Source organism: Papio anubis, chromosome 2 (genome assembly GCF_008728515.1).
Source record: "Papio anubis isolate 15944 chromosome 2, Panubis1.0, whole genome shotgun sequence".
Lineage (NCBI taxonomy): Eukaryota > Metazoa > Chordata > Mammalia > Primates > Cercopithecidae > Papio > Papio anubis.
In genome coordinates, this window is record NC_044977.1 from 153,586,216 (window position 1) to 153,607,494 (window position 21,279).

Consider the following 21,279-nt stretch of genomic DNA (forward strand, 5'->3'; position numbering starts at 1 on the left):
CTCTAAAAGAAAAAGACTGACTTTTAAACATAGACAAACACCATCATCACTCTCTGATAAAGCAACAGAAATTCCTTAGTATCATCAAATATCCAGTCAGTGTTCGCAGTTTCCCGGGACACTGGTGGTATTTTAAAGCTCCCCAGGTGATCCTAGTGGGCAGCATGGGTTGACATCATTGCCTTGCTCAGTAAATTAAATTCTTTATTTCTGAAGCAGCCCAGGGGTCCCAAGGGGATGGGGGCTTTGATATAGGGAAAATCCCAGGCTGACTCAGGTGACCTAATCCTATACTCCCCATTGCTTCCTCTCTGTATAGTGCCACCTGTGTGACAAGACATTCATGAATGCCACCTTTCTCCAGGGCCACATCCAGCGCAGGCATGCAGGCGTGGCAGAAGGTGGTGAGTCCAGACAGCAGCCCGGGCCCCTTCTGGGACTGTGGAAGGGCCGGGGGCTGGTATTCAGTGGGTGGCGACTACCTATACCACCCAAACTGCTCTCAGAAACTCACTGTCCAATTGGGGAGGGGATGATCCCACCATCCACCACCAGGGGAGCCCACATGGGTTGGAAGGATTTCTGACCCCATGTGTAAAGAAAGGCTGGAGTCAGACAGGTAGATTTCAGTCTTAGCTCTGTCCCTATTTATTATGTAACCTTGGTCCATGCTTTCCCCTCTGTGTCTCAGTGGCCTTCACTGTGAATGGGGCAGTCAGATGGAGTGACTTTGAAAGGCTCTTACCTTCCAGCCTTCTGCGAATCTGCAATTTCCTGATGCCAGCCACGAATAAGCCTAAATGGGGTGAATGGGCAGTCAGACCAGTTCTTTGACTTTTCTACATACTTGAGATTATCATGACCTAATCACTTTAATTTTACAACTTCAGATTCCAAAATGAGGAACAAGGCTGTATGTTTTCCCCATAAAGAGATTTGCATATTTTACATTCACTTTTGAAACAGTGTCTCATTCTGTCACCCAGGGTGGAGTGCAGTGGCTTGATCTCGGCTCCTCTGCAGCCTCCACCTCCTGGGCTCAAGCGATCCCCCTCCCTCAGCCTCCTGAGTAGCTGGGACTACAGGCACATACCACCATACCTGACTCATTTTAAACATTTTTCGTAGAGATGAGGTCTCACTATGTTGGCCAGGCTGGTCTCAAATTCCTGGGCTCAAGCGATATGCCTGCATTGGCCTCCCAAAGTGCTGGGATTATAGGCGTGAGCCACTGCGCTCAACCTATATTCCCTTTCTGAGGTTCAACAAGAAATATTAGTTAAAACATAAAACAAATATAGATGTAAAAATACCATTAAGTACATCTTTTCCTATTTTCCGTCATTTAAATTCCCTTTTCATAAAAAAAGTACCACTTACCTAAAACTATGTATTTAATGCATATCTAATTCTTCTTAGGTCTGCATTGGAGGCTATAAGGAAAAATAAATTTTCCATGCCTTCAATTTTTTTTGAATAGAAATGTGTCTCTGATATAGAAAATTTAAATACAGGAAATTAGAAAAGAGAAAATAAAAACCATGGACAATATCACCAGCAGTTAATATTTTGGTGTATTCTCTGTCATTTTTTTTCTGTAGACATATATAATCATATAGTGTGTGCTTTGATTATTGCTTATTTTCATTTAAGAATATGTCATATTTTCCAATGTCATTAAATTATCTTTGAAAATGTGATTTTTTAATGGCCGAATAGTATTTCATTAAGTGGCTATCATAATTTATTTCACAATTTCCTCCTGTTGAATATATGGCTTACCCCAACATTTCTTTATTATAAATCACATGATGATTGGTATTCTTGCATGTCAATCTTTGTGCATAGCTCTTCTTATTTCCTTAATGTAAAGTGCTGTAAGGAGAGAGAAATGTGTTCTTAAGATCACTTTTGCTATGTTGATGGTCATGGCCTCTTTATTCGCAGGCAGCTGACTTCCCGGATGCCCTGCTCTCTTATTCCACAGTCGCCTCAAATCATGTTGTTAAAGCAGTTTAATTTCTACTGCAACTAAAAATTGCTTGTTTGTAAAATGTCCAACCTGAGAAAAGCCACATCGCTTTTCAAAGAAAAGGCTTAGAATTTTAATAACAGTATGATTTATCTAGTAATCACTAAATATGCTTTAAAAAGTAACAAATGTTCAAGAATAATTGGATTCTTTTTTGACCCTGAACTCTTGCTTTATCATCAGTATGTGGTTTAGTTAGGATGCTTTTTATAATTTATTCTGAATCTTTTTGTTCACTTAAACAATTTAAAGTATACACTTAAAGGAGCTTTGATTCTTTATAATACATGCTGCTTCTTTTTCATTTGAAATTTATTTATTTATTTATTGAGACGGAGTCTTGCTCTGTCTCCCAGGCTAGAGTGCATTGGTGCTATCTTGGCTCACTGCAACCTCTGCCTCCGGGGTTCAAGTGATTCTTCTGCCTCAGCCTCCCGAGTAGCTGTGGTAACAGGCACCCGCCACCACACTCGGCTAATTTTTTTTGTTTTTTCAGTAGAGACGGGGTTTCACCATGTTGGTCAGGCTAGTGTTGACCTCATGATCAGCCCGCCTCGGCCTCCCAAAGTGCTGGGATTACAGGCATGAGCCACCGCGCCTGGCCTGACATTTAAAAGTATACACGTACATTACTGAAAACAGTGAACTTAAAACTACAATGATTTTTATTACTTTAAAATTCTCTCTGATTACTGTCAGGATACATAGATATGTTCTTTTTATTGATAATTGGTGTACATGCTATTTGATGTTCTGTTCTGTTACTACAGTAATTTTAAATTTCTATTTCCATATGTCAGTACTGTCAAAATACTTACTTTAAGTGACAGTACAATAGTAATTCACATTTTTTGAGCTGTTGTGCCAAGCACTATGCTAAGCACTACGCTAAGCACTTTGCATTCTCACATTTCATCCTCACAGCAGCTCTCTGAGTTAGGTGCTATTGTTATGTCTATTTTCCAGTTTGGGGAAACAGAGGGACAGGGAGGTTATGTTCTTTGCCCAAGGTCAATGTACTAAGTAGTGAAGCTGGTTTCAGACCGAGATGTGGCTGATTGATGAGGTGAGAAACTACACTCCCTTGATTTTTGCACTTAAACTGATCACCTGTCTTTGCATGGACCCCACAGGAAAACAGAAGAAGCAGGAACAGCCAGTGGAAGAGGTGTTAGAAGAGCTACGGGCCAAACTAAAGTGGACCCAAGAGGAGCTGGAAGCCCAGAGGGAGGCGGAGAGGCAGCGGCAGCTCCAGGTGGGCAGGGAGAGAAAACATCAGGGAGACCCAGGTCATGGACCTACCCCAGGAGACCCTTGATGCACATGAATCCCACAGGGCAAACGTTCCAACTGGTTTCCCAGAGCTGGGAGTCAGAACTGGGATAGTGCCTTCTCGGACATGGCAAACGATTTTAGGTAGCCTGGAAAGGAAAATTGAATTATTTTTGCCAGACTTATGTGGACGAAAGTAGAGCAGAGAGTTGCAGTTTCCTGCATTAGTCAGCACCCTCTGAGGACATTTGCACCTGAATTTTAGCTTCGTACACAATACTGTAAGTTAACTTTTTGAGGACAAAGACTGGGTTTGATTCTGAAAGCTCCAGAACTCAGCGCAGGGAAGATGCTCGGTAAATGTTTGTAGAATGAAAATACATGAAGTTACCCTGCTCATCCCTTCATTATTCATCCCCTCAGCATGCATTTATTGAGCACCAGCTGCATAGTGGGTATTGTGACGAATACAGGCATACCTCTTTTTTTGTGTTTTGTGTGTTTCACAGACATTGTATTGTTTGCACATGGAAGGTTTGTGCCAACTCTGTGTTGAGCAAGTTTATCAGCATCATTTTCCAACAGCTTGTGCTCACTTCATGTCTATGTATCACATTTTGGTAATTCTCACAATATTTCAAACTTTTTCATTATTATGAAAAATAATGTTATGGTGATCTGTGATCAGTGATCTTTGATGTTACTGTTGTAATTGTTTTGGGGTGCCACAAACTGTCCATATAAGATGGCAAACTTAAGCATCTCTCACTTTAAATCAAAAAGTAGGAATGATTAAGTTTAGTGACGAAGGCATGTCGAAAGCTGAGATGGGTTGAGAGGCAGGCCTCTTGTGCCAAACAGCCAAGTTGTGAATACAAGGGAGATTTGAAGGAAATTTAAAGTACGACTCCACTGACCACACAAATGATAAGAAAGTGAAACAGCCTTATTACTGAGATGGAGAAAGTTTTAGTGGTCTGGATAGAAGATCAGACCAGCCACAAAATTCCCTTAAGCCAAAGCTTAATCCAGAGCAAGGACCTAACTCTCTTCACTTCTATGAAGGCTGAGAGTGACAAAGCTGCAGGAGAAAAGTTGGAAGCTATAAGAGGTTGGTTCATAGGTTTAAGGAAAGAAGCCATCTCCATAGCAATGAAAGTGCAATGTGAAGCAGCAAGTGCTAATATAGAAGCTGCAGCAAGTTATCTTGAAGATCTAGCTAAGATCATTGATGAAGGTAACTGTACTAAACAGATTTTCAGTGTAGAAAAAATAACCTTCTATAGGAAGAAGCCATCTAGAACTTTTATAGCTAGAGATAAGACAATGCCTGGCTTCACAATTTCAAAGAACAGCATGATTCTCTTGTTAGGGTCTAATACAGCTGGTGACTTTAAGTTGAAGCCAATGCTCATTTGCTACTGTGAAAATTCTAGGGTCCTTAAGAATTATGCTAGCTCTACTCTACCTGTGCTCCAAAAATGGAACAAGAAAGTCCAGATGACAGCACAGCTGTTTACAGCATGGTTTACTGAATATTTTAAGCCCACTGTTGAGATCTACTGCTAAAAAAAGATTCTTTTCAAAATAATTACTGCTCATTGACAATGTTCCTGGTCACCTAAGAGCTCTGGTGGAGATGTACAAGGAGATTTGTATTGTTTTCAAGCCTGTTAACACAATATCCATTCTGCAGCCCATGAATCGAGGAGTAATTTTGACTTCCAAGTTTTATTATTTAAGAAATACATTTTGTAAGGTTATAGCTGTCTAGATAGTGATTCCTCTGATGGATATGAGCAAAGTAAATTGAAAACCTTTTGGAAAGGATTTGCCATTCTGGATGCCATTAAGCAAATGTGTGATTCTTTGGAGGAGGTTGGAGTTTGGATGAAATAGATTCCAGCCATCTTGGATGACTTTAAGGGATTCAAGACTTCAGTGGAGGAAGCCACTGCAGATGTGGTGGGAATAGCAAGAGAAATAGACTTAGAAGTGGAGCCTGAAGATGGGACTGAATTGCTGCAACCTCATGATAAAACTAATGGTTGAGGAATTGCTTCTTATGGATGAGCAAATAAAGGAATTTCTTGAGATGGACTCTACTATTGCTGAAGATGCTGTGAACATTGTTGAAATGATAAGAAAGGACTTAAAATATTACACAAACTTAGTCGAGAAAGCAGCAGTAAAGTTTAAGAGAATTGACTCTGATTTTGAAAGAAATTCTACTGTGTGTCAAATGCTACCAAAGAGCATCTCATGCTACAGAGAGATCTTTCATGAAAGGAGGAGTCAGTCCATGTGGCAAACTTCACTGGTGTCTTTTTTTTTTTGACAGAGTCTTGCTCTGTCACCCAGGCTGGAGTGCAGTGGCATGATCTTGGCTCACTGCAACCTCCGCCTCCTAGGTTCAAGTGATTCTCCTGCCTCAGCCTCCCGAGTAACAGATTCCAGGCATGTGCTGCCACACCTGGCTAATTTTTTGTATTTTTAGTAGAGACAGGGGTTTTGCCATGTTGGACAGGTTGGTCTTGAACTCTTGACTTTAAGTGATCCACCCACCTCGGCCTCCTAAAGTGTTGGGGTTACAGGCGTGAGCCACTATGCCTGGCCTGTTGTCTTATTTTAAGAAATTGCCACAGCACCCAACCCTGATCAGTCAGCAGCCATCAACCTCAAGGGAAGACCCAGCACCAGCAAAAAGATTATGACTTACTAAAGGATCAGATGATCGTTAGCATTTTTTAGCAATAAAGTATTTTTTAAAATTTTTATTATTATTTTTTTATTTTTCCATAAGTTATTGGGGTACAGGTAGCATTTGTTTACATGAGTAAGTTCTTTAGTGGTGACTTGTGAGATTTTGGTGCACCCATCACTGAACGATATACACTGCAAAACCATATTTGTTGTCTTTTACTCCTTGCCCCCCCCCCAATTCTTCCTCTCAAGTCCCCAAAGTCCATTGTATCATTCTTATGCCTTTGTGTCCTCATAGCTTAGCTCCTACATATCAGTAAAAACATACATGTTTGATTTTCCATTCCTGAGTTACTTCACTTAAAATAATAGTCTCCAATCTGATCCAGGTCACTGCAAATGTTGTTAATTCATTCTTTTTTATGGCTAAGTAGTATTCCTTCATATATATATATATATATATATATAACTGTGAGATATATATATATCTCACAGTTTCTTTATCTGCTCATTGATTGATGAGCATTTAGTTTGATTCCACGATTTTGCAATTGTGGATTATGGTACCGTAAACGTGTGTGCAAGTATCTTTTTCGAATAATGACTTCTTTTCCTCTGGGTAGATACCCAGTAGTGGGATTGCTGGATCAAATGGTAGTTCTAGTTTTAATTCTTTATTTATTTATTTATTTTTTTGAGACAGAATCTCGCTCTGTCACCCAGGCTGGAGTGCAATGGTGCGACCTCAGCCCACTGCAACCTCCACCTTCTGGGTTCAAGCGATTCTCCTGCCTCAGCCTCCTGAGTAGCTGGAACTACAGGTGCATGCCACCACGCCTAGCTCATTTTTTGAATTTTGAGTAGAGACAGGGTTTCACTGTGTTAGACAGGATGGTCTCCATCTGCCTGCCTCGGCCTTCCAAAGTGCAGGGATTACAGGTGTGAGCCACTGCACCCAGCCCTAGTTTTAATTCTTTAAGGAATCTCCACACTGTTTTCCATAGTGGCTGTACTAGTTTACATTCCCACCAGCAGCGTAGAAGTGTTCCCTGATCACCGCATCCATGCCAACATCTACTGTTTTTTGATTTTTTGATTATGGCCCTTCTTACAAGAGTGAGGTGGTATCGCATTGTGGTTTTGATTTGCATTTCCCCAATCATTAGTGATGCTGAGCATTTTTTCATATGCTTGTTGGCCATTTGTATATCTTCTTTTGAGAATTGTCTATTTATGTCCTTAGCCCACTTTTTGATGGGATTGTTTGTTTTTTTCTTACTGATTTGTTTGAGTTCATTATAGATTCTGGATATTAGTCCTTTGTCAGATGCATAGATTATGAAGATTTTCTTCCACTCTGTAGGTTGTCTGTTTACCCTGCTTACTGTTCCTTTTGCCATGCAAAAGCTCTTTAGTTTAATTAGGTCCTAGCTATTTATCTTTGTTTTTAAGCAATACAATATTTTTAAATAAAGTTATGTACTTTTTTTATACATAATCCTATAGAACACTTAGTAGGTTACAGTCTAGCGTAAATGCAACTTTTATATACACTGGGGAGCAAAAATATTTGTATGACACACTTGTTTTATTGTGATACTTGCTTTATTCCAATACTTGCTTTATTGCGATATTCTCTTTATTGTGGTGGTCTGGGACTGAACCTGTAATATCTCAGAGGTATTCCTGCATAGAGAAAAAGAAACAAGTCCTTATACTCAAGAGACTTTACAGTTCAGGTAAGACTGGCTTAGACTGGTCCTCCCAAGTCCAAACAACGGGAACTGTGGGATGAATGTTCTTTGGGTCTCCATAGTGACTTGGATAGACAAGGAAGCCTAAGCAGGTCTTAGTAAATATTTGCTGTGATGTGGAATTAATCATCATATTGTTCTTGCTCTTCTTTGTAGGAAGCAGAGATCATTCATCAGAGGGAAGTAGAAGCTAAGAAAGAATTTGATAAATGGAAAGAACAAGAGTGGACCAAACTTTATGGGGAAATAGACAAACTAAAAAAATTATTTTGGGATGAATTTAAAAATGTTGCCAACCAGAACTCTACACTAGAAGAGGTACCCAACATAAAAGGCTTTTCAAAGTTCTTTTGTTGGAAATCTGCTTATTCTCAAAATTTATATCTTGGTTTGTACTAGTTTTATTTCATCTGCTATTGGAAACTAAAACACTGTGAGGTCAGTTATCAGAAGCCAGTTATCAGAGGCCTGATATTAGAGGCCCAGATATCAGAGGCCTTGGGGTTGAATCACTGCTGTGTCACATACTGGCTGTGAGACCTTGGATGAGTTAGTTAACCTCCTCATGCCTCAGTTTTATGACTGTAAGATAGGCTGCTGAGAGGGTTAAATTAGTACACATACACTATGTAACATTATCTAGCATATAGTAATATATCAGTAGTATATCTGGTGTATAGTAATATCTCTAGGTATTATTCTTATTTTTGCCAAGGGGTTTCATCACTGGACAAGAAATGGGATAAAATTTAAATGAATGCGTTTTTCTCCCAACAAATATTCCCTGAATCCTGGTTACATGCCAGACACTGTGTTGGGGTCTTCAGAGGTCAGACATAATACCTACCATTTACTGACTGTATTTACTATTTTCCAGCCCCCATGCAGTATACTTTATATACACTAACTTTTCATCTTCATAGCAACCAACCATAACATTCTCAAAATAGGTGCATTACTAGTTTAGTACTTTTTTTTGAAGTTTTTTTTTAAAGCTATTTTCTTTCTTTCTCTCCTTCCTTCCTTCTTTCCTTCCTTCCTTCCTTCCTTCCTTCCTTCCTTCCTTCCTTCCTTCCTTCCTTCCTTCCTTCCTTCCTTCCTCCCTCCCTCCCTCCCTCCCTTCCTCCCTCCGTCCCTCCCTTCCTCCTTCCCTCCCTCCCCTCACCTTCCTTTCTTGTTCTCATTCTCTCGTTTTGTCGCCCAGGCTGAAGTGCAGTGGTGCGGTGTTGGCTCACCGCAACCTCCATCTCCCGGGTTCAAGTGATTCTCGTGCCTCAGCCTCCAGAGTATCTGGGATTACAGGCGTGTGCCACCGTGCCTGGCTAATTTTTGTATTTTTTGAAGAGACGGGGTTTCACCATGTTGACCAGGCTTGTCTGGAACTTTTGACCTCAAATGATCCGCCCACCTCAGCTTCCCAAAGTGCTGGGATTACAGGCGTGAGCCACTGTGCCCAGCTATCATTCTTTCTTTATAGGTGAAGAAATTGAGGCCATATAACTTGCCCAAGGTCACTTAGCTAGGAAGAGATGGAGCTGGGATTTGAACCTAGCTCTTTAATTTCCAAAGGTCCTATTCTTCTACTGGATATACTATCAAGTTTATGCAGGAAAACCTTATTAAAGTTATCCCTGGGCTGGGCGCAGTGGCTCACGCCTGTAATCCCAGCACTTTGGGAGGCCAAGGTGGGTGGTTCAGCATGGCCAACATGGCGAAACCCCGTCTGTACTAAAAATACAAAAATTAGCTGGGTGTGGTGGCGGGTGCCTGTAATCCCAGCTGCTTGGGAGGCTGAGGTAGGAGAATAACTTGAACCCAGGAGGTAGAGGTTGCAGTGAACTGAGATCGCACCACTGCACCCCAGCCTGGGTGACAGAGTGAGACTCCGTCTCAAAAGAAAAAAAAAAGTTATCCCTTGACCATATCTTCCCATATAAACCTGTATGACTAAAACTGTATCAAGGAAAAAGTTTTAAGGAAAAATATTTTTTAAATGTATTTATCTCTCATTGGTCCTCCTAGATCAAGGAGAATCTTGTTTTTGAAAATGAACCGTCTAATAGCTTTTTTCACAATCATTCCATGTTTTACCTAAAGAAACACCTAGGCAAATTTTTTTTCAAAAGGAAATTGTCATATGCCTGGAGTCTTGGGTGCTCCATCATTCCTGTCTGAGATGGAAAGCCAAAGGTGGAAGGTGGACGGGTTGATATGAGAACTCTGTGTGCACTGGGGTGGGGGTGGGGGCTCCCTAAAATGACACCATTCCATCCAAAATGCTTCCCAGCTGGGCCAGGCATGATTGTGGAAGAGAAGATGCTGCTCCACTACTGACCTCATGCTCCTAATACACAGCTCCACATCCATCCTTCCCAAGCGCATGCAAACATCTCCTGACCCCCACACTTCCCCGACACAGTGCTAGCTGACTAGACGTTTGATAAATAGGTATTGATAGGAATTTCAAGTTGTTGTTCAGAAACCGCCTCTTCAAGGGTCAAAGGGTTACTTTTGATCAGAAAATTATGAGTTTCGGTGAATGAGGACATAATCCTTATCATCCATGATATCCTTTTTAACTTGGATCACATTCTCCTAAATTGGAACATCCTATCTTTTTTTTTTTTTTTCTTTAAGACAGGTTCTCACCCTGTTGCCCAGGCTCAAGTGCAGTGACACAATCACGGCTCACTGCAGCCTTGACCTCCCAGGCTCAAGTGATCCTCCTTCAGCCTCCTGAGTAGCTGTGACTACAGGCACGTGCCACCACACCCAGCTAATTTTCATATTTTTTGTAGAGATGGGGTTTCGCCATGTTACCCAGGCTGGCCTCCTGGCCTCAAGTAATCTGCCCATCCCAGCCTCCCAATGTGCTGGGATTACAGGCTTGAGTCACTGCGCTCAGTCCATCTTATTCTTTTTTAAAAACCTTTCCCCTATAGGATTATTTATATTGTGTTTGTATGTTTGTGTGTCTTACCCGTGTCTCCTTTCAATATTTTATTGTTTTATTAAAGTATAGGAATCAAACTGGATACCAAATTCTCAGTGTAGTTGGGTAGTCATTTTGTTAATTTATTTAAAAAAAAATTTTAAGGGTAAAAACAAGCAAGATTCCATTTAGAATGACTGTTAAATAAAACGCTGTAAGACGTCCATTTTCAAAATGCAAAAACCGATTCTCCCTGATGTGAGGAAGGCCAATGAAAACTCTATGTATTTTGAAAATATTTTTTTCCTCCAAACTTTTTGCTTGATACAGAAGTCTGAGAGCTTACTTTGGCTATGTCACCTGACTAAAGAGAGAACTTTAGATTAGACCCGGGGTAAACTGAGATGCCAAAGGAGTGTCTAGCTAAATGAAAATATCATGAAAGTTTGTAATGCCAAGAAAGTCAGCTCTGCGGTGTGTCATAAGCAGCATATGGAAACCAGGAGTGACACATCAGAACCCGGGAGGTGTGCATACATCTGATCAAGCATTTGACTCTCTGATAATATTCAAGGAGTTTAGAAACTGTTAACCTTTGGAACCACTATTGCTTAGCAATAGTTGAGAAGTGTTAGCAAGAATGATGCCAAGTTAAACTTAGGCACTTGCAGTTACTTCCTTAAAGCCTTAATGGGGCTTATGAGTTTTATACAGTCATACAGATGGAAATACGTTGCTTTTGTTACTACACCAGTCATATATTATAAGAAATAATCATAGGTGGGTGGAAAGGCATCCTCTCTTTGATCCAATTTTCTGTACCTTTTCCTTCAGGTCACACACACTACTAGCCCAGGAATCACCAGGTATCGATGACTCTACTCCAAGCTGTGCAAAGCCCTTTCTGGAGACAGCCAGGATGTTTTGTAGGGAGAGAGGCAGGAGTCCTCAAGGAGTGGCTTGGGGTGCCTGAGACCCTCCCATAGGCTCTAAGAGTCTCATTCTCATCAGCTTATTCCAGACTGAGGAAGAAATGGGGCAGCAGTCAGGAGAGCTCAGGATATTGAGTATAGCAGAATTTAAGTGAAATGGAAACTACACTCTTTAATTTGTTCTTCCATGGAATTGCTTTTTCTATGCAAGGGCTGAGCCCCCAAGGAGAGCCCTCGTGCAGGGGAATGCTGATTTGTGTGAATATTTGTAGGCGTGTAGGTATCTAGTGAGGATAAGTTGGGAGGATGAGTTGGGTAAGGCGTGCCCCTCTGATCTGACATCATGATGAGATCTTCATCTGAATAAAACTGTGCCCTGGCCTTTTCAGAAACTGCGGGCACTGCAGTCCCACAGTGTGATGGAGTCCAACCTGGGATCACTGCGAGATGAGGAGTCAGAGGAGTGGCTCCGGCAGGCACAGGAGCTTCAGGCCCTGAGAGAGAAGACAGAAATTCAGGTGAGCTGATGCTCCATGCCTTTCTTCCCAGAGGAAGCCGAGAGCCATCTTCTCTTCCAATATATTCTCTCATTTATGAATGTAGAGAAGTTGAAGGACATCAAAGTTCTGTATTTTTAGACCTTCTGCCAGTACATGAAAGCATAGAATGAATAGGGTTCTCAGGTGAGGCTGGTGGTATGTGTGCAATGTCAGATTTGCCTAAGATCTTTTAAAAAATACATAAAACTCTGTCTCTTATTTGACACCTTTGCCCCATTCTAATTCTAACCTAGTTGGAAACAACTCTTAGAAAGTGTGACAGTCTCTTGGGTTTGAAGATATTTGGGATGCATCCAGTGTTGTGATGGTAGTTGTTTAGCAAACAGCTCTCTGGAACTAAAAAACTTTAATTTGTAGCATTTGCCAATTTCCATGGTGTAAATACTCCCACCATGGCCGATTTCCTGCTATCAATGTGAGGTCACTGAATGGAGCCAGGAAGACTTGTGCAGTCTGCTCTCACGGGCTGGTAGGAGGTGGCTGTGGCCACCCCTGGATGAATTTTACTGCAGTCTGGTTATAAAATGGTCTGTATCACTGATAATTCCATGGCAAAGAAGGGTAGTTGGTACAGGTGTTAAATCATGTTGTGTTTCTCTTTCTGCTGTCCGAGAATCTTGAGAAAAAATGTAAAGTCTAACTAACAATCAGCAGTAAGGTGTTTCTGCTGATTGATGTTTGACAGGTTTCACATTATAAAGAGGCCACTCTTTTCCCGAGAACTCTGTTCACATTCTTTGTCTACTTTTCTATTATTGACGTTTCCCCTATCAATTTATGAGTTTGTATAATGTATGGAAATTAACTCAGCCCTTTGTTGTTCTACTTGTGGTTATTTTCCCCAGTATTCTGTTGGTCCTTCAATTTTGTTTATTATGGTTTGGCCATACAACAATACATTCATGTTTATGTAGTCAAAATTATCCAATTACTCATATTTTCTTTATGGCCTTTCCCATTCTGAGATTTAAAGACAACATTCCTGTGTTTTCTTTTAGTACTTTTATGGCCTTATTTTTTGTGTTAAATCTTTGACCCACCTACAATATATTTTGGTTTAAGATGTGTAATAAGGATCCAACCTCCTATTTTTTTTCTGGTAGCTAGCCATTTGTTCCAACACCATTAGTCAATAATCCATCTCCCTCTCCTCATACTGTTTCCATTTATTTCCATCTTTGTCTGGATTTTCTATTCTATTCCACTACTCTGTCTGCCTACCCATGAGCCAGTACTTTTAACTTCCTGTAGCTTTATAATATGTTTTAATACCTGCAAGGGTCCATTTGATAAGCTTTTAATCTTTTTCAGAAAATGGAGTGGAAAAGAAAAATGAAGGAACTGCATGAAGAGCACGTGGCTGAGAAGAAAGAGGTAGCTTTTGTTGGGTGATCTCGGGGAGCTTGGTTTCCCGTGACCTCCTCTCAGAATTCAGCATTCTCCGTGTCCCCTCACCCACCATCTCCCCTATCTCACCTGGAACTGGTTGGCAGATAATTTGCTGCAGATTTTGCTCCTCGCTACTGTCCCCTCAGTACACAGAAGGGGTGAACTGTCCAGCCAGCAGCTTCCCTGTCCAGGAACAGGGCCCTCCAGGCCTTCTCCTCTGAATCAAACACATCCTTTGTTCTGTGGTCTTCTTTGCAGTGACCCCTATAGGCCCTCCAGGGAGGGTTGTGCCATAAGCCTCAGATGAATCGCCTGGTCATTTCACATTTGGGCTCTTCTTTGAAATTCCCCCACCCTAGGAGAGAAGCAGGCGGCTGTGGGCCTCTGTGATAGTTCAGCGGCAGTCCGAAGGGAAGGACTTGGATACTGAGAACAGTGAACAGGGAGCGGTGGGCCTCAGGGCAGAGCAAACAGCTTCTGTAAAAGTGCCCTGAGCAGGAGGCAAGTTGAGGAGGAAGCTGGTTCATAAGAGCCCCAGGTTCTGCCCGCAGAAAGCTCAGAAGATGAAAAGGCTTAGATCAGTCTGGTCCATGGTAGACGCTCCTCACTGTGGTGTAGGGAAGCACGATCACTCACATGTGATGGTTTTATTTTATCTGAAGCATTTCCAAATGGGAAATACGTTCACATTTGTTCCAAAAACAGGAGAAATATATTAAGTTACACTGAGTAGAGTCTCACTCCCACCTGTTCCATCTACCCGTCCCCAACACCTACTGCTCAGGTGACTTTTATGGCTTTCTTTTGTATTCTTCTAAAGTTTCTTTATGCAAATATTAATAAATATTTTCACTTTATTTCCACTGTTACATCAGAAGTAGCATGTTAACTTGTTTTCTTCACTTCTTGTTTTCACCTAAAAACATCCATTTGATGATTTTCAAATGGTTTTAATTTATCTGACTCTTCCTCAGTGGGTGGCTACACCTGACAGACAGCCCTTTTTCTCCTAGTCTTAAACACATGCCTTCCATTCTTTCTTCTTCTCAGGCACAGCACAAAAATGTCCCCAGACTTGAAGGTAGTCTTGTTAGAAAGCTTGTCCAGGTCTCAAAATCCTTTACCGTGCTTGCCCGGCACTTGCCTACAGGTGCTGGGCCTGCAGACACTGGGCACTCAGATGTCCCTGCAGACATTTGACTGACCAGCCATCTTGTGCCTGCCAGCTACAGGAGGAGAACCAGAGGCTCCAGGCCTCCCTGTCTCAGGATCAGAAGAAGGCAGCTGCCCAGTCCCAGCGCCAGATCAGCGCCCTCCGTGCCCAGCTGCAGGAACAAGCTAGGATCATTGCCTCCCAGGAGGAGATGGTAGGTCTGTCCCCGCTTTCAGCCAGGCCTTGGTGTCCCTGGGCCTCTTTCCTGTGAGGATCTCCTTGGATTCTTCTGGGCTTATCAGTGCTAGTCTTACCACTCAGGCTCCTTAAGGAGAGAGAAAAGTCCTCTGGCATGAAGGGCACAAAATCATCAGGCTGTAGCTGCCTCCTTCCAGGCTGAAGATGTGCCGTCTCCTTAGGGGCTGCTGGCAGATGGGGCCACTCTAACAGCAGAGACCATGTAAAATGCTCAGCACCTCACTGATACTTTGCTTACTACCTCGTTTAAGCCTCACTACTGTCCTTCAAGGTAGGCATCCCCTTCTCCCCATCTTCATTTGACAGATGGTGAAATACACTGGAGAAGGGAAGTGCCTCGCTCAAGTCCTCATAGGGCACTCTGTAAGTGATGAGATTTAACCCTGGCCAGGCAGGAAGAATGCAAAGCTTGTGTTTTTTACACAGTGCTCTCAGGCAGAATTCCTTAACCAGTACCTTTTCCATAAAGGAACAGTCTCTGATGAGGTGAGAGAGAAAGCAGTGTGATGAAAAGGCATTCACTTAGCACCTTTCTCCTAAAGCTGGCCCCTGTGACTCTTTACCTATTGCTGACAATTCTCTGCCCAGTCCAGGCTGAGCTCTCCCTCCCGAGCCCCAGGTCTGTGGAAAATCTGTATCTTCCTCTGCTGCCACCCACCTCATGGACCAGGCTCCATACAACTTCCCTGGGCTGAGCACCCACTGTTACTGCCTAGTCCTGGCCTCTTGTTCCTGCACCCCTTGCTATTTGTGCTTTCCCAGACACCCAGCCACATTTCACCCAGGTGACATAACTACCCCACTCTCTTGCTACTTTTCAGTTTCCCCCCCAAAACACTCAGCTCTGCACTGAACTCTAGTCTGGAGGTGTCCTAAGGAGGAAACCACGGCAGAGTTTCCACAATGTTCCCTGCTGGCTATAATGTCCTGTATGTTACTCAGAACTCTTGTTTGCAAATGATTCAGTTAGGAGCCTATTGGCTAAAGATAACAGAATAGGCTAGTAGGGGCTTATTTTTATTGTCACAGCAAGAGAGGTGACAGTTGCTGGGCTTGGTTAGCAGCAGAAGTATGCCATTGTGAATCCAGACTGTGTTTTTCTTTTTACCATCTTCAGTGTGATGACTTTTGTTTCCCGCTTCACTTTCATAGTTGCAAGCAGACTACTGTAGCCCCAACCATACAACCATATTTGGCAGAAGAAGTTGATGACATAGTCCCTTCCCAAGACTTGTGCTTATCTATGTTGCTGGTTAAAGCTGTGTCACATGGGAAACTACAGCTGCAAAGCAAGCTGGGAAAGTAAACAGCTAGTTCTGCAGTGTGGAGTGAGGTAGGCAAAGGAGACAGCAGTGGGGAATGGACACTGGATGAGTCATACATCAGTATGTGCCACCGCAGGTGATAAAAAGCAACCCAAACTTAAGCAGAAAAGGGAGTTTGTCATAAGGGTAGATGGAGCATCTCACAGAGCTCACGGCAGGGAGCAGCTGAGTCTGGGAGTAAACTGAAACCAGAGACATGAATGTGGTCATCAGTTTTCCTCTTCTGTGTGTCTCTGTTACTTTCTCTGTAACTGCTTTATTTTTCCCTTTTACCCTGAAGATCAGCTTCTGCTTCTTATCTGTTTCATGTGGTAAAACAAACAAATATATAAACCAAGAAAACCACAAACAGTTGGTTGCCGACAGCTCTTGATTTCATTCATTGCCAGTCCAGAGCTCTCTGCCCAAACCTGACGTTGGGTCCGGCTGTGGTGTGAAGCCACACACCTGTGGCTGTCCTGCCTGCAGCCATGAAGGAGGAAGGAAGAGGAACTTCTTGGAGCAGGGGGGTTGAGCAGACCGTTCAGTGAATGTCTACATCTGGCCTCCTGTCCTGGATCATGTCTGACTCCTTCCTCCCAGGGAGTGCTCTGCTCAGATGCCCACATTGTGGGAGGGAGCCTCTCCCTTGCCCTGGCTGTTTCCCATGAGTTATACCAATAGGAACAACTGTGTGCCTGTCCCACTCTGTTTCTATGGGGTTCCTGCCCTCGAGCCTTAATTCTTCTTTGAAGAGGGGACATTCTTGCCCCCCCACCTTGGAAAATGGAGCATGCTGCCATTCCCTTTCACACACGGACCCCAGAGATGTGTCAGGGGACTGGGGTGGTGCATCTGAGCTCCTTCCAGTTCCCAATGGGAGGCATGGAATCAGTAACCATCCCTTCCTCACTGTGCTAGGCAGACACACTGCTCGAAGCAGAGTTCTCACAACGTTCTCTGCTGGTTGTAACCCGCTCTGTTCCACCTCTTTGCAGATCCAGTCCTTGTCCCTCAGGAAGGTGGAAGGTAAGTCTACACAGGGCAGTATGTAGCAGTCTTGACTGTTGTGTCTGGCTTTTCTCCCTCCTTTTCCCTCTCCCCGAATCAATTCACGGGTGGTGGATGGGTGACAGCCGCCTGTGGACGTGTAGTGTCAGGCGTCTGGGACACACAGCCTGCAGCTGCGTTTGTGCTGAAGGCTTTCCATGCAGCTGGCAGAGCTGCTTGCCTGGTTTGCTCCTGTCTGTAGAGGGATGGAGGCAGTGGGGAGGAGGGTGGTTATGAGTAGAGTGGGGGTTCTTGAGAAGGCTTTCTAATTCACCATGCCTGCAGCGAATGAGGAAAATTAGGATTCAGCGTTGCCAGCAACCTTTACCTTGTTCCCAATGTTCAGCAAGTTGACCCCAACCCCATGTGAATGTGTCCTGTTTGGCATATACAGTCTCCCCCTCTTGGGTACTCTGGTGTGGGGATGCGTGTATCTGTGTGTAATGGGGTGCAGGTGCTGGCATCTAAAGGTAGATGGCAACCCGCAGGGGACTACTCCTGTTTAGAGGACCTTGGACAGTCCCTTGTGAAGTTTGGCCCTTCATCCTCCACCCCCAGCTCCCCTGTCCTATGGCTTTAGCTACACTTCTGCCTTTTATTGCAAACTCACATTTCCTCCTATCTTGCCTTCCTCCCATCCCCTTCCCAGCCATGCAGCCAGTTCAGAGAGGCCCGACCCCTGTGGCCCTGAACTTCTTGAGGGATGGAGCCAGAACAGAGCCAGTAATAACAGCCATGTGCCACACCCTTCCCCAGCCACTTCAGATTCATCATCTCATTACATTGGCTCACTATTGAATGTGGCGTCGATATTATTATCCTCATTTTCTAGACTGGGAAACTGAGGCTTAGAGGGGTTCAAGGACTTGCCTCTTTCACAGATAGCGAGGGGCAGAGCTAGTGTGTGGACTCTGATTTTTCTGCCCCCAGTGTCTGCTCCATCCTGCCTTTCTACAGTCAAGATGAACTGACTGGAGGGTTTTCTCTCTCTGGCTTATACTCAGCTGGAGTCCTGTACTTTTCTCCTAGTCTGGGATAGGGTCCAGGGCACCGGCGCCACTAACCATTCCTCCTCTCTTCAGGGACCCACGAGGTGCCAAAGGCTGCGGACGCACAGGAGGACTCTCCAGAGGAAGGTGGGACCTTACTTTCTTTCCTGGGTGTCCAGTGCAGAAACAGATTTGTTGCCCTCCTTCTTGTTTAGTTTCTCTCTACTTAACTGTATCTGAACATCCAAAGCTGGAGTGGAGGGAACTAAGGACATGAAATAATATTTCTTAACACCTTCTGTGTGCCAGGTATGTGACACACAGGCACTAATGTACAATCTGCTGGTTTAGTGATGGGGAAGCCCAGGCCCAGAGAAGTCATTAGCTTGTCCAGAGTCACAAAGCTAGAAGGTAGCTGAGTGAGGTTTTGGAGGGACTTCTGATTCACAGCCTGCCCCACTGACTCTCACCTGTGACTATGCAGAGCAGTGGAAGATAACTCGCTGAGTTGTCTTAAAACGGCATTTGCTGTTTTGTTCTACGTTGTGAGTGTGCTGCAGACAGGTCCCACAGGGCCTAACTAATGCGTAGGAATCCACCTCGGCTCCCTTTTCAGAGCACTGGGTACCTGCTGTTTTTATTCACCCTATTCGGTGACTGACTCTGATTTGCAGACCTCTCAACCAGACGTAGCCAAGGGATGCCAAAGAAAAGTGAGAAAAAGAGAGATGCTCCCAGACTGCAAGGAGCTCTTAGGATAGTCAGGGAGAGGAAGCTCCCAGGACAGGTGAGTGAGTGCTGACTGGAAAAGCTGCTGACCAGGGCCCATTCGTTTGAGCAAGGCAGCAATGTGACAATTTCAAAGTTCCCCAACAGACACGCCCAGACAGGTTTTTATTGTGCCATCAAAGAGCTCATCATGGGGTACTTTATTTTTTAATGTAATGTTTTTCTTTATTTTTGAGATGGTAATCCTTGGGGAAACAAAAAAAGGAATGGTATAAAAGGGTATGCAGTGAGAAGCAGGCCTCCCTTCTGCCCAGCTATCCAGTTTCCTCTCCAGAAGTTTCACTGTTAATGGTTTCTCGTGTATCGTCTCATGCTACATGGGAGTATGTGCAAATATAAGCACATGTGTGTACCCGTTCTTCTCCCTTTTCCCAAATGGGAACACACTGTACACATTGTTCTGCAGTCAGTTGTATTGTTAACAACTTACTTGAGAAATGGTTTCATATCCCTTTAAAGAGAACTGCTTCATTACTTTTTCAGGGCTTTGCAGTCTTCCCCTAGATGGACAAACTAAAATTTATTTAACCAGTTAGTCCTCTACTGCCTCCCCCTACCCTCCCAGTGCATTTAACCTTGGGATATAGTTGTAAAAATTAGAATTGCATATCACTTTTGAGGAAAGTATCTGTTGAGTGACACAAAGTCCTCAGGTAGGATGAATCACATCTTCAAACAGTGGATGCAGGGTTCTAGAGAGGAGGAGGCTGAGATCGATGAGTCAGGGGGATCCCATGGCCGTGCTCGTGCTGTTACAGTGGAGGTTTTACTTGCTTAGCAGACTGTTTGTCTACCTCTTCCCATCCCAGACCAGCAGGCAACAGATCACTTGGGAATTTGTTAGAAATGCAGAGTTGTAATTCTCAGACCCCATCCCAGACAAACTGAAGCAGAAACTCTGGGGGCAGGACCCAGCAGTCTGTTTTCACACATTCTCCAGGGCATTCTGATTCTTGCTCAAGTTTGAGAACCATCATGAGACCAGTGGCTGTCTACAACTGGCTAAACATTAAGAATCACCCAGGAAGCTTGAACTGTCTAGAGGACCACGCTACACCCCCACATTACCTAAAGCAGAACATGGAGTGGTTGGGCTCCAGGCATCAGTAGCATTTAAAGCTCCCCAGGTGATTCCAATGTGAAGACAAGGTTGAGGCTCATGTCCTGGTGCAAACTTGATTGAGCAGAACCACGCAGGGTCGGGGATGAGTGGGTGGTAGGGGAGGGATTGTTATAACCCAGATTTCTGGGTTCCAGCTGTAGAATTTCTGATTCAGTAGGTTTGGAGTAGGAGCTGAGAATCTGCATCTCAAAAGTTACAGGTAATGCTGATGCTTTGGCTCACAGTTAAGGACCATTGTCGTAGAATCATTGTTTCTCAGGCTTTGCTGTTTATTAGAATATCTAGAGAATTCAAAATATAAATATCAAGTGTTGGGTCCACCTTGAGAAATTCTGATGGAATCAGCCTGGGGTGATTCCAACAGGCAGCCAGCGGTGAAATTTACCACCCTTGATTGTGAGTGAGGTCCTCGGGGGATGAGAGATGAGCTGAGTCAAAGGGCTTGGTCCCGCTCTTACCACAGAGGCCCCCACGTGGAACCTGAAGAACACTGTAGGATGCCTTTCCTGACTCACCTTGGACTGCTCCTTTGTAGCACTTACCACATTTAATTGTAATTGCTTATTTTGCTAGCCTCAGATCAGTATTTCTTAAAGTATGGTCTGTGGCTTACCTCCATAAGAATCATCTCAATATGTTAAAATGCAGATTCTAGGGCCCTCCCCCAGGCTTATGGAATCAGACTCATTGGAGGGTGAGGTGAGGGACTATTATTTTATTTTAATTTTTTTGAGATGGAGTCTTGCTTTGTCACCCAGGCTGGAGTACAGTGGCGTGATCTCGGCTCACTGCAAGCTCCGCCTCCTGGGTTCACGCCATTCTCCTGCCTCGGCCTCCCGAGTAGCTGGGACTACAGGCGCCCACCACCACGCCTGGCTTATTTTTTGTATTTTTTAGTAGATACGGGGTTTCACTGTGTTAGCCAGGATGGTCTTGATCTCCTGACCTCATGATCCGCCCGCCTCGGCCTCCCAAAGTGCTGGGATTACAGGTGTGAGCCACCGCGCCCGGCCGGGACTATTAATTTTTAACCCATGCC

The 21,279-nt window shown here is 43.7% G+C and overlaps 1 protein-coding gene across 11 annotated transcripts in view; it reads left to right on the plus strand.

Moving 5' to 3' along the window:
- The window catches only part of DZIP1L (DAZ interacting zinc finger protein 1 like), a 55,554-nt gene that overhangs the window by 18,156 nt on the left and 16,119 nt on the right, over positions 1-21,279 (plus strand). For 10 of the 11 annotated variants that reach the window (XR_004182277.1, XM_009201647.4, XM_031663730.1 and 7 more), the window contains exons 3-10: positions 320-404; positions 3,166-3,287; positions 7,918-8,079; positions 12,015-12,143; positions 13,497-13,559; positions 14,801-14,941; positions 17,288-17,318; positions 18,422-18,475. Coding sequence is in view for 10 of the 11 variants with exons in the window: in XM_009201647.4 (XP_009199911.2) it covers positions 320-404; positions 3,166-3,287; positions 7,918-8,079; positions 12,015-12,143; positions 13,497-13,559; positions 14,801-14,941; positions 17,288-17,318; positions 18,422-18,475 (787 nt within the window). In the remaining variant the exon portion in view is untranslated. The remainder of the gene's footprint in view (positions 1-319; positions 405-3,165; positions 3,288-7,917; positions 8,080-12,014; positions 12,144-13,496; positions 13,560-14,800; positions 14,942-17,287; positions 17,319-18,421; positions 18,476-21,279) is intronic. The other variant, XM_021934829.2, reaches the window with a different exon arrangement.